The 15636-nt window shown below is 35.9% G+C and overlaps 1 protein-coding gene across 2 annotated transcripts in view; it reads left to right on the forward strand.

Moving 5' to 3' along the window:
* LOC139717414 (CMP-N-acetylneuraminate-poly-alpha-2,8-sialyltransferase-like) overlaps positions 1-15636 on the forward strand; it is a 34606-nt gene that overhangs the window by 6123 nt on the left and 12847 nt on the right. For both annotated transcript variants that reach the window (XM_071628910.1, XM_071628911.1), the window contains exons 4-6: positions 8986-9099; positions 12185-12310; positions 13845-13995. In XM_071628910.1, coding sequence (XP_071485011.1) covers positions 8986-9099; positions 12185-12310; positions 13845-13995 — 391 coding nt within the window. The remainder of the gene's footprint in view (positions 1-8985; positions 9100-12184; positions 12311-13844; positions 13996-15636) is intronic.

Below are 15636 nucleotides of genomic sequence, written 5' to 3' on the forward strand. Positions count from 1 at the left end.
CTAAATTTCTCCTTCATTTGGTATTCAATGTCCTCAATCAGTGCATAGTATCGACTGTGTCGCTTGCGACACCTGAAACCGGGGTTGGGAAAGTCATTATTGTGTAAACAGATGGCACCTCCAAGATATCCGTCCGGTCTTGCCAGTACACCGTACCACGGCTGTGGTCTGGAACTTGTAGGCTCCATAAACATGACTGAGACTAAAGATCCTAAACAGGATATTCGGAGTGTTTACAATCCATCCGGTCTTCCCATCTTGCTGTAAGAAAAAAAAAATAGAGTAAAAATGATATTAAAGTTAACTTGCCATGCACTGGAGCAATTTACGCACAAAATGAACGTCTCTGATCAAAATTATAAAATCAACATTGTTTTTAGATTGCGCAAATTACCTAGAACAATGTATGTATACGAGGGCCATCTACTGTGGAATAATGAAAGATCTACTCCCAATTGTAGTAGTTGAAAATATGTAAAACGTCCCGTATAACGTCTCTGACGTAAACATCTTTGCTTATCAGTACTTAATGGGTTTGATTTTTACAAGATATTAGCACTATATTTGGATTGAGGAACCTATGTGCTACAAACGTAGGCAGCAATTCGCCATGATGGGTCATTAATATTGGTTTGAGAACAGATCTTATTTGTTCAGAGAACGTCCCTGACCTAAACCTGTTTTTCTTACATTTCTGCTTCTCTCACAAAAAATACGTAATTCAAAGTGACTACTACATTATAATTATAGACTACAGACCTATTACTAGTCATAAAACACAGTTTCTGTCCAGGCAATGTGTTTACACTTGCTCAATCAACAGAAAACCTTAAATTTGAAACTCTTCTACATATTTCCAACATCTTTCAGGAAGCTTCATTTTTTCTTAATATTATAACACGCCCGTGTAAACTTTGTTCTTCTTGTTCCTATAATACTAACCGCACCCATCCAGACCTAATTTTACTTTAATGTTCTCATAATTTGTAGAATGGATGTCTTTATTTCATGAAACAGTAATTATCAGAGACGCTTTTCATTTTGCTCAGAGACGTGCGGTCTTTGATCTTCATGTAGAATCTTACATATTTACTGTCTATCCTTCTTTAATTTATTTCTAATCCAAAGGTTAAAATACATAATTTCACAGATGATACTAATTGGCAAATCTACGGAATGATAACTGTTATAAATCGGCACAAACACCAGGAAAGTTTTTGTTATTACTCACATTTTCAGGATTTGTGGGCATTTCCGTTGTTGAATTATGCCGACTCGATTCCAGGATGGCGCGTCAGTGCGTAATATAAGCGCGCATATAAAGTATCATGCAGTGTGTAAGTGTCAGGTGAGGGAATATCCCTTTAGAGATTTTCAATCAGAGACATTCGCTTTGATCAGAGACGTTTGCCAATTTGGATTTTCAACCAGAACTCATTTTTATGGACAGTATGTTGCTCTTGTTGCCAATCATCATAATCGCATGGCTCACACTGACGTACTGATCACCAGTTTTTATCTCAAGCATAATCAACTTTCATTAATGACACCAGTAAACAATCGAACATCTCTGATGGTTATTCAGTATAATTTTCTTTAATGAGCCACCACACGATTATTTTATACAGCTCACTCACAAATTTTGATGGAATGGTAGTATGGATAAGACGCTAAATAAATATGGCCTTGTATGTTTTCATATTCATCCTGGAGTTTTTGCGTCAAGGAAAAGATAATTCATTCAGAGACGTTCTTTTTCAGACATGAGTGAATTCAAAAGTTCCTGATAAGATAAATAATAAACACGTTCATGGCAGAAGTACTTGATTAAATAGTTGGAGCATGTGGGCTTACTAACAAGGAAAAACAAAGCTGTAGAATTGGATAAGAACAAAAATTGCGACCTCTGATTCTGGGATTTTTTCATAAAATATGTATTTTTGTCAATTTTTTCAGCTTTAAGGCATTATTTTTTAAGGAAATGCGGTAACAACAATACAAAGTGTATATTTTCTGAAAGGCACAACCCTCCCCTACCAAATGATACATAAAACTATGAAAAACACCCACAGGTGACAATTTTACAAGGGTTTGAATATCGCAAAGCCCGAAAATGGCCAATTGTACATCGTTCAATGTTTTCACCCATATATATATATATATATATATATATAACACATAGTAACTTCACTCTTCTATGAAGTGTTTGAAAATTGTTCTTTTGATTCAAATTGTCATTGTCATCAATAATTTTAAGGAAAGAAGAATACCCTGGAGTTGTAAGACCATATTCTGCCCTAATCTCAAATGTATCCGGCTAAAATTGAGTCAGCCATATTTAAGTGGTCGATGTGGAGAAGTGAAAGAAATGCTTTCATTCATGCAGCCACCCGTGTCTCTATTCTACTTTATTTTTATTCATTATCTATGATTCTACTCAAAGATCATAATATACGAAATAAATGCCACCGGCACCAAAGGGCGCCACAGTTTTTTTTTTTCATGTTTTGTGTATAAAGTGCATTATTCTTGTGTTGTAAATTCGGGACCCCGTGGAAGAACAGTCATATATTGCAGATAAGACTGAACGGGCAATCCCCCGTTTCTTCATACTGTACGTATAGTATGCAACTCGTGTGTACTCTTTTTTTTTTATCTGAAGACGGAAATAAAAACAAACAAGCTAACAGACAAGCGTAGGTAGCAGATGATGACGTGCCATGTTGAAGTTAACATAACATCTTACACATTGGGAACAATGAGCACATCATTAAATTTATCATGAATGGTTTGCCATCTGTTCATGTTCGAGATAATGTTATCAGCGCTCCTACATATACATCAAGTTTCAAGATTCAAGTTCGGAAATGATTCATTGCCATTCCAAACTACACCAAGAAGGTGTGTGTTTGTTAGGGGAGATATTTTAACCAGGTCAAGCTGCATGAATGTTAGTAATTATACAATAATAGATAAAAGCAATATGTAAACTAAACAATTGACATTCAATATGTAACACAAAAAAGTAATAACAATTTTAGATATTGCACCAGAAAATGCAGATGCAAAGTAGCCAAAAAGTTGATAGGGCAAAGGGAGTGATGAAATAATGCACCATTCAGCTTGTTATACAGCTTTTTATATAATGCTCAGTCCTATCCAGCCATCCACGCGCCAGAGCACCTTCCAATTACCGAAATCCCATGCACATGCACAACACACATACCACACCTACATCCAATAATCCGTAGAGGCAGTCTTGAAAAGTGCTCTAGCATTTACATGCCTGTATGGAATATTGACACAATAAAATGAAATGACATTGACACTTAGTAGAAATTATGTCTTTGCATGTTGCGAATTCCTATTTTATCGAAAGCTATAAGAACCTTAGGGCACTGTGGTATGATGGATTTGACCCGTGACTTCTAACCACTGCTAACGGCTGGTGTGTCTTATGTGCTCGTCGCTTTTAAAGGGATCGTATAGTTTTGGTTGAGGCCTAATTTTAGGTTTCTAACATATTTTTATTTTTTATTTTTTGGTGAGATAATGAAAAACCTCTTATGAAATATGAACGAGCATGTAATTCCATGAGGAATTCAACGTCTATTTGACGAAAATTGGTTTTGAAATGGCTGAGGATATCCAAAATAGAGCGATTCTAAGAAAGTGTGGGACCCACCTTTTATTACAATCGCTTTGTTTTACTTTGTTTTTGGATGTTTCAGTCATTCCAACCCGATTCTCATCAAATAAACTTTGAATTCCTCATAAAATGGTATGCTCTGTACTATTTCATAAGTATTTTCTTGGTATCTTGCAAAAATTTAAAAGCCCAGTTCTCATCTCCACCAATACTGTATCATCCCTTTAACCTATGAATGTGTGAAAATAGGTGTCTGGTAATGCTGGGATAACAAAAATAATGGCAGGGCTATCTAGAGGAGCAGTACACACACTGAAGAGGCTATACAACGTGATTATTGAATAAGACCATGTTGTTAGCATCATTAACATCGTCATTGTTATCATTTTTATCATTACTCTTATAATGATATCATTATTGTTATTAGTGCTATCATCATTACATATTATTATCACCATTATATTTTGGCAGTTTTACTTGGTAACACTTTTTAGCTGCTATCGTAATCCATGTCTTTTCCTTAAAATAACAATAACATTCACATTGATAGTATGAAAATTATTTTTACAGTTAAGTGCACTAGTAGATGAAATAGTAAACAGTTTTTTTAACTTTAGATGGTGAAAAACCTTCGAAAAAGTACAATTATTACGTCGCAAAACGATATTCATCCACTGCATGTGTCATCCAATATTCCATCACTACATCCTCTTTGCATAACATTTTGTAGGAACTCATTTGAAATTCATGTATGCATGGCGCACTGCTCCTCTTTTTCTGCTATCAAGTGGTATAAATATGAATGGTACTACTCGAATACATCCCGTGATGTTTCCTGAAGCCGTGTGGCTTTGCGCTTTTTAAGCCATTCAGTTCATTTTCGGAACAAAAATTATTGTGCATTCATTTTCTATCCTAAGGGTGTAATGGGATTCTGGAAGGAGTAAACAGAATAATTCAAATAAATGTGAAGGTTTGTAATCAGTCCCGTCTCCAGTCAGCAAGATGAGTGTTTTTAGTGACCATAAGCCTAATTTGAGTCCATGCCTTTGGAACACGTTGGGCTAGCAGATCAATGAATCCTTTTTCTTTTCTCTCCATACTCCGTTACATTGCATTAAGTTTGGTAGAGTAAATATGTGCCGTTTTGTGTTGTGGATATACGACGTTCTTCTCTTTGAGAGATACGCACATTTAGAAGCCTTGAATTATGTCATGTGCCATATGGAGCATATTGTATGAGGCGTATAGTTTGTATGATTAGCATAATTGCACACTTTAGTTAATTGATCGTCCAATTCTGGATCACAGTGGATATAGGGCATAAACAGATCCAGTAAACTGCAAATAATTTGGTTTAATGGCGTATTCGCTTCGCACCACGGAAAAGCACGCGGGATGTGCTTGCAAAGTGTACCGTATGGACAATCCATTGACTTTGAGTGATCTATAAATCATTTCTATTTTATCAATTTCCTTTTGTGGCCGTCAGAAGGGAGACCGAGGACTGTTGACTAATTAATCATTTGCATTTACCGTCATCTAATAATAACGGTAATGATATTGGTCATAATAACTATACTGATTCTATGCCTTTGCCACATCGAAATGCTTGTGCTTATGGTGCTTCTCACTTGAATGTTTTGAAAGACAGACGAAACTATTTAGCATAAGATGATCCTACCTGAATTTCCAGCAAATGATATAGCTTAAAGCCTAGGCCGAGGCAGTAAATTATTAATCGCAAGCTAGCGAAAGCAAAACAACTTCAGTCGTTTGTTTTTTTTTTTGCCACATTATTGGGATGATACTGGAAATTTATTACTGAAATCTATATGCAATTTTCTTAAACGTTTAAGTCGATTTGTAAGTTGGAATTTTGAGATGAAAAAAAAAAAGTCTCACTGTATCCAAAAGACTGAAAATCTGAAAGAGACAAGAAGATGAGCAAAGTCCTACGTTATATCTTCTGACGCAGATCACGCCAAAAATCCGTCAACAAAAATGTGGAATTGTTTTGGTTCATTTCAGGAATTTTTCGACAAATATTTTGTACTTATGAACCTTACATCAGCCAATGGGACGCCTAAAGACTTATCTATGCTATCAAATAAACCTCATGTATGTACATAGTCAAGTCTACATAACGGTAATGATCAGATCAGATAGTAAAGAAATATAACTTCCTGAGAATTATCGTACACTTACATTGTAAAACCATCCTTTCGTCATTCATTCACTCACTCACTCTCTCATTCTCCAACAGAAACGTACAGATATGATTTTTACAGAAAACATGTGTGTATAATGTTATCTACATTTGAATGTACAATAAACAAAATCTATAAGGACGCAGTTATCAAGGAAGGTAAAACAAAACCAAACATTTTGAGTACGTGAAAATGATGGAAATGGGGAGGAATGCTAAAGAAGCGACGTTGCATTCTCCAAAACATGATAACACAAGTTACATTATTGATATGCCATTACATGATAACACGAATTGCACAACTCAATTAGGAAATAAGAATTATAGAGATCTAACAAGCAATAAACAGACACCCGGACAATCCCAACACTAGCATGGCAATTCAAAGTTGCTGCATTGCACAGAATAGAAGTAAGAGAGAGAAAAGGAGGCAGAAAACAATGGACGGTATGAGACTGTACAGTCCCAACGAGTTTTACATGCCCTTGATTACATCTTTAAAATGGAATAAAGCGATATGCACGCTTGGAGACGAGTCGTGAATATATTGATGACCCTAAACTCTCCTTTTCCATTTGCCATCACGGCTTGATGAGGAAACTGTGCACCCATATTCTGAAAGTTATCAAGTAATAAATTTATATGTCAGCCAATGAATTGATTAAAAAAAAGCATAATGTCCTCGGGGACGTGTTTCCATCATTGATATTAAATACGTCGTATACGTAGACGTTCCCATAGATACATACAACACACACACACACACACACACACACACACACACACACGTGAGCGTACACAGGAGGTACGGACAACGCAACCGGCGTTGCGTTGCTAGGAGTAGCTATGGGACCAGAGAGCGAACATCCGGCGTAGCAGTTCACTCCTATGCGATTTGAAAACTGCATGTATGGTGCGACGGTCTATGCGTCATGCACAAAGGATTTCTTTGCACACAGATAGATAAGAGAAATAATATGTGACCGTGCACCTCAAAACAAACATAAAGTCGCACACACTGATTTTGCGTGAGGTCTGAAAATAAGTGAAATGGGTCAACCTAGCCGATCTTGACTTTTTCATATTTTCTGAAAGAGGTCTTCTTTTAAATTATTTTAAAATTTAGTATCATAAAACGGGCAGGAAATTGTGTTTTTTAGCAGTTTATCTCGAACATTTTTGGTAGGAATAGTCTGATTAGGTGTGTCTTTAGAATCCCTTTTTCATTTATGAAAAACCTGGTCCACACTCTTCATTTTCAACTCTAATAAATTTTGAAAGGATAGTGCTACTGCTTTGGAAGTTGGCATTAATCATGGACAGAATATGTTAATGGGGCATGCTTAATTTCACTTTAATCTGATAATCCCTTCATTGTTGTTACTCTGGTGGTTTAGTTCCTGTTTTTTATCCCATTCATCGCTCAGCCAGCACGGTTTGGTAAAGATTAAGCGCTTGAATAGACACTGTACTTCAGAGCCTCTTTTCTCAGTTTACACTTTTCCTGAGTTTGTGCTTTCTTTCCAATATTTAGATAGGTTAGGAGAGTCCATTTGATTTTAGTCATACATCATTTTAAAGCTTAAAGTCTGCCCTTTCAGAATATGGTCTTAACTAAAAATGTATGTCTGGCGACTTTGTGTTTGTTTTGAGGTGCAGGGTCACATATTGTAGCAGTGCAAGATTACATCATTATGTAATTATATTGCCATATAATTGTAACACCGATGACAATAGAATTCATGACAGTAAAATGGAAACTTGATGCTTCGGCTAATAACAAAGGTAACAGTAGGCGTAGGTATATTAAAAATGTGTTGCTTGCTCTCTGTGGACGAAATCAATTCATCGTGAAAATAATGTCATAAACTATGTCTGCTATACCAACCCTTTATCAAGGTGTGTTGTTATCATGTCTGTAATACACGAATGAACTGTAAGTATTCGGCTTGAATTAGTTTCTATGTAATCTTGACGCATGATTACGTAAATGAAAATAATAGTAAAATTAATTTATACCAAGTTTTGAGACAATTAAGCGGTAAGTTTGGTATTGGTGAGCTGAAACGATGGCGGTCGTGCATTGTATAATACTGGAAAGGCATATTTCACTGTGCTCTTTTTGGTTCAGCATCACAAAAGCAGATTCGTTCGATACTATATTTTCTGCATAACATGTAAAGAGAAAAGATTCATTTGATTGTTAATTCAGAATCAGTTATTAGTTAGTCGGAAAAAAGTGTAAATTCTACTAAAGCATGCACAGTAGTTCAAAATATCATCAAAATCAGATTAAAATCAGGGAAGTTATGAAATTTTCGGCTTATATTAAGCAGCATATATTGAATACTAGATCGTATATTCTAAACTCGAGTGCTTATATACGTGATGAATTTTCAACTGCACATTATCTATTAGACAGTCATATCATTGTTTGCTCTTTCCAAATCATAAAGTTCATACAATTATCGATATACTGTCATACCCTGAATTTCCACAATAAGATTAAATCAAGATTTTCAAGTTCACTCCTAGCTGATTTTTTGTCATTGTCATAGCAAAAGTTTTATAGTAGCATGACAACATTATTTGTTTGATGTTATCTATCAATACCAATAGGTATTCATTGTTTTTTATTTGTTACATCCATTGCTACGAGATTTTTATATAAAAGAAGTGTACTGTTTTGGATTAGTACAATTGAACAGCTATGTTTTGATACAGGGGACATGTAAGAATCAGAATCACTATATAGCTGTATTAGAATGCAGTGATTCTATTTTTGCCTGTTTGCTTTGTACGTTGTACAAAATAACGTTGTAAGCGTCTCAGCCGTTTGACTGCTATCTATTATGCTGGACAGACTGTAACTTTACAAAATAACCATTTCATTTCATTTTACAAGTCTCGAATGAAAAGCTAATGTTGACTGTCTTTACTGTGGATCATTGCCTGGCAGAATTTCTTAAAAGAGCATTTTATGCCACCCTGTTTGAGTAATACACAGTGATAGAACTAATGTTAATGTATTATAGTGTAAGAGTACTGCCCAGATTCCTTGATGATAAGTCCGATCTTATGGATTAACAGCATACATGCTTTCTCATTTTTTTTTAAATTTATACAGAGCGTGCACTTTCGGAATCAAGGATGATAGGCAGATGGATGACTATCTACCTCAACTAGTCATCTACGGAACAGATATTCCTGCAGAAGCTCCTTCGAGGTCCGACCACAATTTGTGAGTACTTGGCTTTAATTTTCCTCCCTTTACCATCAATTTATATTTTATCTTTATTCTTCGACAAAACAGAATGTTCACTTTACTATTTTTGTATCAAATGAATAATGAAAACAATGCATTGCATGATGAACAGAGCATACAATAGCGAAATAAATATAATTGATCACCAAAGCGAATGAAATGCAATCTACGCAGAACGTAAGGACCCACTTAAAAGACAATGTTGGCCCCTTGGAGAGAAATGAATACGAAATACAGGTTCGCAGCTTACTAAAGAGACAAAACTGACATGAAATCACGACAACATGGGACGAGACTGACATATCAACAAGACAACTGAAGAGACAAGTAGCCTATAGGCAACTGTGGCAGTGACTTTAGGGGAATTGCGGAAATGACATGAAGAGAGACAAAGCTATAGACAAAGGAGGTGAAAATTGCACTTGCCTAATCACGGACTCTAAAGGTAGAAATGTTTGAGGTAATGTCAAAAGTTTTGTTTGGAACTCTTCCCTCTTCTCTCTGTGTTTTTCTCTGTATATGTTTGATATATATATATATAAGAATCAAGAAATAAACTGGTAATGTATTCTTCTTGCCAATAAAGAATGAGTTCAGTCGGTCGAATAAACTCATTCTTTATTGGCAAAAAAAAAAAATGCATTACCAGTTTATTTCTTGATTCTTCGAATAGAGTCATCATGTTACTATCAAACCAATGTCCAATAAACCTGAAAGAAGACGCGTTGAAAATTTGGTGCAGTGATTAAAAGTTGTTTGAGACTAGATAATTTATGTATTACCTTTTGTGTTCATTTACAGTATATTTATATACTTAAGATTATATCAATACTTCAGTAATGATTAAGTTTAAGGATTAAATATTTGTAAGTAAATCATTGAAAAATCACACTTGAATATAGATACATGTACATGAATCAGATACTGTGGCAGTTTTAAGGGGCGTCTCGTTTTCGCGGGTATTAATTTTACATGTGTGTGCGTGTAACTATACATACACATAATGATAAAGATTATTCGCGTATTCATAACACAACTCGTATAAAGTTCTACATGCACCTATAGTGTACTACAGTACACACAAAAAAAAAAAAAACTCCACCCGAATATCGCCGTTTGTTTGGATCACTTGCATACTATTGACGTCTATCCATTCTTACGAGTAAGAATAAATGTTGAATATAATTTCAACTCATACTTATTCATACATTACCGTGTATGAAGGTCTATAAGTGTGTCTTTATGTGTTTTCAGTTTGAATAACTGCCTAAGGTGTGATCTCAGTTGGGTGTGAAATGAATACTCACTATGCTGTTTGTAGAAAGTGTCAGTATATTGTTGAATTTCCAGAAACATCGATAATGTGTTCTTTTCATCTCGATGACACGATTTATCATTATTTGATTTAGCTGAAGCCTATTACTTTTATCCATCATAGATCAACATCTTTCAGTGTAGAACAAAGGCAATTGCAGTTATAGTTCTACACTTACAAACGTAGCGGATAGTTTTCGTAAGCACACAATGAGAAATTTATGAAAAAATAGGGAAATATGCAATCGTTCTGACCATTATGGTTGTAGTCACTTTGTGTGTCTGTACATCTTAATTGGCATGCTTGTATGAACGGACAGTTTAGAGATCAGTCATGCGTAGTGTCAAAGGTTAGAGATAGGAGTTGGATACGACGTATGTACCTATTGCAATCCCGAGTGCTTTCTATAATGTCCAATCACGTCTAGTTAAGCTTATGTAATTTAGAGAAACAACAAACAGTTGCTTCCTGAGTTTTCTCTATATACGTTTTTTTTAACCTTCAAAACCAGTGATTGCTTCCTACGAATAGCAATGAACAGTACTTCACTTCTCTCTCTGTAGCATTACATTTTTGTCGTTTACAGAGAACTGTCGCCTTAAAGAAAAAAAAATCTCCTTTTAAGGGAGTGAACAGTGCATTTTCTTTTATCAAAAAAACTAACAAGGACAAAGAATGGCAATGAAAGTTAAACTAAAAACTATAGTTTTCAAAAGAACACTCTACCAAATATCACATCGAAATTACAAGTGAACATCATGACATGCTATGGACAATGATTTTTGCATTTGATATTGGTATACTAATTTCTTAATAATGCAAAATCTATGTCGAATCACGTAGATCACAAGATGGGTCCATTGTATGTCGTGAGAGTGAAATTCATCATACACACTGTTTTGAGCATGTGCCTTTGTACGCTATCATTTTGCCATTTTGTTATAAAGAAAAGATACCCTTTGTCCATCAAAGTTTGATGTATATGTAACTTTGTGCAATATCAGTAAAGCATAAAAACGTTTTTATGTTTATCCTAAAAGCAATGTCAAAAATCGCCTCATGTACAAAAAACAACAACAACATGCACATAATAAGTGTACCCTATAAGCCTGTATGGGTGTCTATTTAGTGGTCGGGCTAGTCTGGTCACATGAAACCGTCCTTGTGGCCCAGTATCACGTGTACACTAACTCAAATTGACACTGTTATTGCAAGAAATCCACCTAATATACAAACAACAGACGAATTCATACTCTTACATCGTCAATTACCTTTATCAAGTACAAGACACACAAAAAAACTCTTATTGACAATTAACTATGCATAATCCAGCAATAGCATTCACGTCTATCCTTCACTTCTATATCCTCTAAAACGAATACCAGTGTCTCCCAACACTGACAACAACACAACACATTATGAGTATAAACTGTGATGAATAACCTTGTCAACCAAACACAATCTATGTATACCGAACTTGACTGAATAGTGGAGCTACATTAACAAAGCTCCAAGACTGATCGTGGACGAAATACCAGGCTAGGTGTTTTCGAGTATTCAACTTTTACACTTGATTTTTTAAAATTGTTATTGCAGCCATATTGTTTTATTAATTTCTTCGTCAAAGCTTGTTAAATGTCTTTTGTTTTGTGTGGTAATGTAAGAGAAACGAAGCTTTATCTAATGGCACGTTGACAGTAATATTTTCAGTTTCCTTTTACCGCTTATCATTATCTCCACATACAGGATAAATGGACCCTTTACCAAGAACCTGTGGTCCTTCAATGAGCCTATGTCTGAACAAATCTACATGTATGAACAGACATTGCAGAAGAAGTGGCTGCGAAATAGCACTAATGTCGAGAAATTCAGGTATGAAAAATAGAAGACAAACGTACTCATTTCCATATAAATTATGCGTGATATCATTTAGCAAGTCGGTCATTCAATACTATTCATTCACCTCAACTCAAGTGACCATACGTGATATGATATACAACAATCTATATGTCAACACGTCCTTTCATATTTAAGTCGTTATTACCATTTTCTGCACCCACCGAAGCTCCGATCCTTAACCCCCCCCCCCCCCAACCATTTGCATTTAATGGTGTCATCAACAGTTAAGTTACCTGAAACAAGGTGATCCTAGCCAAGAGCTGGGGGTGTTTCATCAATTTAGTCAGCGCTGACAAGTTGTCAGTCTCGACAATTTCAGCAAAACCTTGGTTTTGACTGGCTGAGATGCTCTTGTCACTGACTGTTACCATGGTGATTGTCAGAAGCTGACAACTTGTCAGCGCTGACAACTTTCATGAAACAGTACCCTGGAGTTTCAGCTGGCTCTAAAAGATGTACAAAGAAATGTCACAGGTGCATTTTATGCCTTTGATGATGGGAAGATTTACTTTGAGCTCTAACGTGGTGTCGAGAATATTTTGCCTTTTCATTGATTAAATAGAATGAAATTTCGCCGAATGGATAACCAAAACAAATTCAATCCCGTCTAAAAACGTGTGTACTACTATAATACATATTATATTATTTCATATCATATTATATTATACAACATTATATATACATTTATCCGATGGGTACAGTTTGTTGAGGATTGATGATCCCAAGTGCTCGATGCTACGCCTATATATGAAAACAAAGGCAGTACATGTATAGATCTATGCTATATGCACAAAAACTCCTGATCAGGATATTTTGCCAGTAATTTACAAATCGATGAATACTTCTTTGATGATAATGTATTAACGTCTTTTATGCCACCCTAGCTTTCATTATTGGATAAATTCAGTGTTGATTTTCCATGTCTGTCGAGAATGACACGGATGCCCTTAAGAATTTGAAACGTGATGATTTTGCTGTTATTTTTTTTTCATGTAAATTTGAAGGTCTTGCAGTAATATTTTGCGTGGTCTATTAGATTCAGCATAAATTGTAAGACAATTATGCAAAAAAGTCTGGTCCCAAACTTTTACCTAAACACCATGCCTCTACCATTTACTAGACCTTTTTTATCTTTTTTATACTTACAATCCGTTGAATTGTGATCAGAAACAATATAGATAATATAAAAATAAAAAGCACTAGGACACAACACTGTGATTGATATCCGTTAATGATATTGCACCGTATCAAAATAAGTGCTCATCTTACATCTTCAGAAAAAAGTCTTCAATAACATACACCCATTTTTTCTGTTGTAACTAAATATGGTACCAGGAAACACTTCTCCTGGGCGAATATTATTAACAATAAAACAGTTCAGGCATTCCTAATGAATTCACGAGTACCAGAGTTTCCATTTGCGTATGGAAATTTTCTGCTAGTGATCAGGGTTCTCATATTTTGGTTGTTAATCAATAATTCTCCTTCCTCAAAATTTGTGTTACAGATTAGAGCTAGCCAATTACCACGAAGCGCTTCGGGGGAAGCATAAAATAATTGCTAGCAAGGAGAACGTTCAAGTCAATACTTCAATGCACTCTTTCAGAGGTTCGGCCAAACTGGTTGTGACGCCTGAGGTATATAAAGTGCTTCCAGAGGTATGCCTTGATACACATTCGTTACCTTACGTTAAAAGGAGCGCTCCAACCCCTAATCTTTGTCTATAATGTACAAAAACGTATGCACATTTTCACATTGTACAAACTCACGTATAAAACAACGTCACGGAAGCGGATGAAGTTAAATAGAATTCATATATCATGTTTAAGGGGATAAGTGGTTAAGTTATGGTAAAAATGAAAAGTGAACATGTATTGTGGTGTATAGTGCCTGGGCCGCGTTGCTAGTAGCCTTTAAACAAGGCGACTCGCTCTGCGTGCCCCCGTATAGCGCGTCTACCCCACAAACCTGTTGGCCGGCGAGTGGAGCGAGCCGCCTTTATCCACTCGTTCAGGGATGTGTACTTTTGTCGTTGTTGTTGCTTTATATTCTTTGACAAATTTGCGTACAAATTTGACGCAGAAAATACACACGGCACAAGGCAAGCCTCGTTAATATCAAGCCTCGTTAATATTAAGTAGAATAAGAATAGTTACTTAATATTAACGAGGCTTGCCTTGGTGCCGTGTGTATTTTCTGCGTCAAATTTGTACGCAAATTTGTCAAAGAATATAAAGCAACAACAACGACAAAAGTACACATCCCTGAACGAGTGGATAAAGGCGGCTCGCTCCACTCGCCGGCCAACAGGTTTGTGGGGTAAACGCGCTATACGGGGGCACGCAGAGCGAGTCGCCTTGTTTAAAGGCTACGTTGCTAGAAACTCGAATTGCGTTTAAACGCAACTTCACACCCAACGCAAGTATCGTCCGCAAATTGCGTTTGATTCCTGCGTTCCGTTGCTAGAAGAGACTTGCGTTTGATTGCAATTTGCGTTTGATTGCAATTTGCGTTTGATTCCCGTTAATCATTCAGATGTAAATCATTGTGGACGAGGATAGTCTGAAATTAGCCGAAATAAATCCCTGCAAACAGCAAGTGCATCGTGCATGCATCGCAAAAAGGGATGGGGGTATTACAAGTGTACTAAAATACGCAAATGTGTCTCAAATACCTGGAATAATGAAGTTTTACAAAATGCTACTTTAGGATTGGAATTTCTAGGATAGGCCTACCTCAATATAAACAAAATGTGTTTGTACAAGGAATGAACTAACGTTCATACCTACTTCAATCCCAGAAAAGCACATTATGCGATATGACGTTGAAATCAATAAGTGGGACTATGCATGGGATCATCAGATGTGGGGAGTTCGTTAGTAACGAGTTTTGCGATCGCGTTTATCGCAGCGTGTAGTTTACATTTTGAATAATTCCTGACATGTGTGAAGTACGTACGTACGGAAGCTTTAAAGTGCCATTCGACTTGGAGACTTGGCGAGATAATATATCTTGTCAAGTCAACATAATAGCTCTATCATGTCGACTTATCAACTTCATAAGTTCACATGGAGACAAAGATTATCATGTCAAGTCGTTTTCTAAAAATTTAAATGTCGTCATAGCAACATAACATATCTTGCCAAGTCACATCTAAAAAGTTACATGTCGTCATGGTGAGATAAGGTATCTTGCCAAGTCGACATCTAAAAAGTTACATGTCGTCATGGTGTGATAATGTATCTTGCCAAGTCGACATCTAAAAAGTTACATGTCATCATGGTGACATAATGTATCTT

This window comes from Diadema antillarum, unplaced genomic scaffold (genome assembly GCF_040938485.1).
Source record: "Diadema antillarum isolate AM-2024a unplaced genomic scaffold, OU_Dant_1.0 scf00000075, whole genome shotgun sequence".
In the NCBI taxonomy this organism is placed as follows: Eukaryota; Metazoa; Echinodermata; class Echinoidea; order Diadematoida; family Diadematidae; genus Diadema; species Diadema antillarum.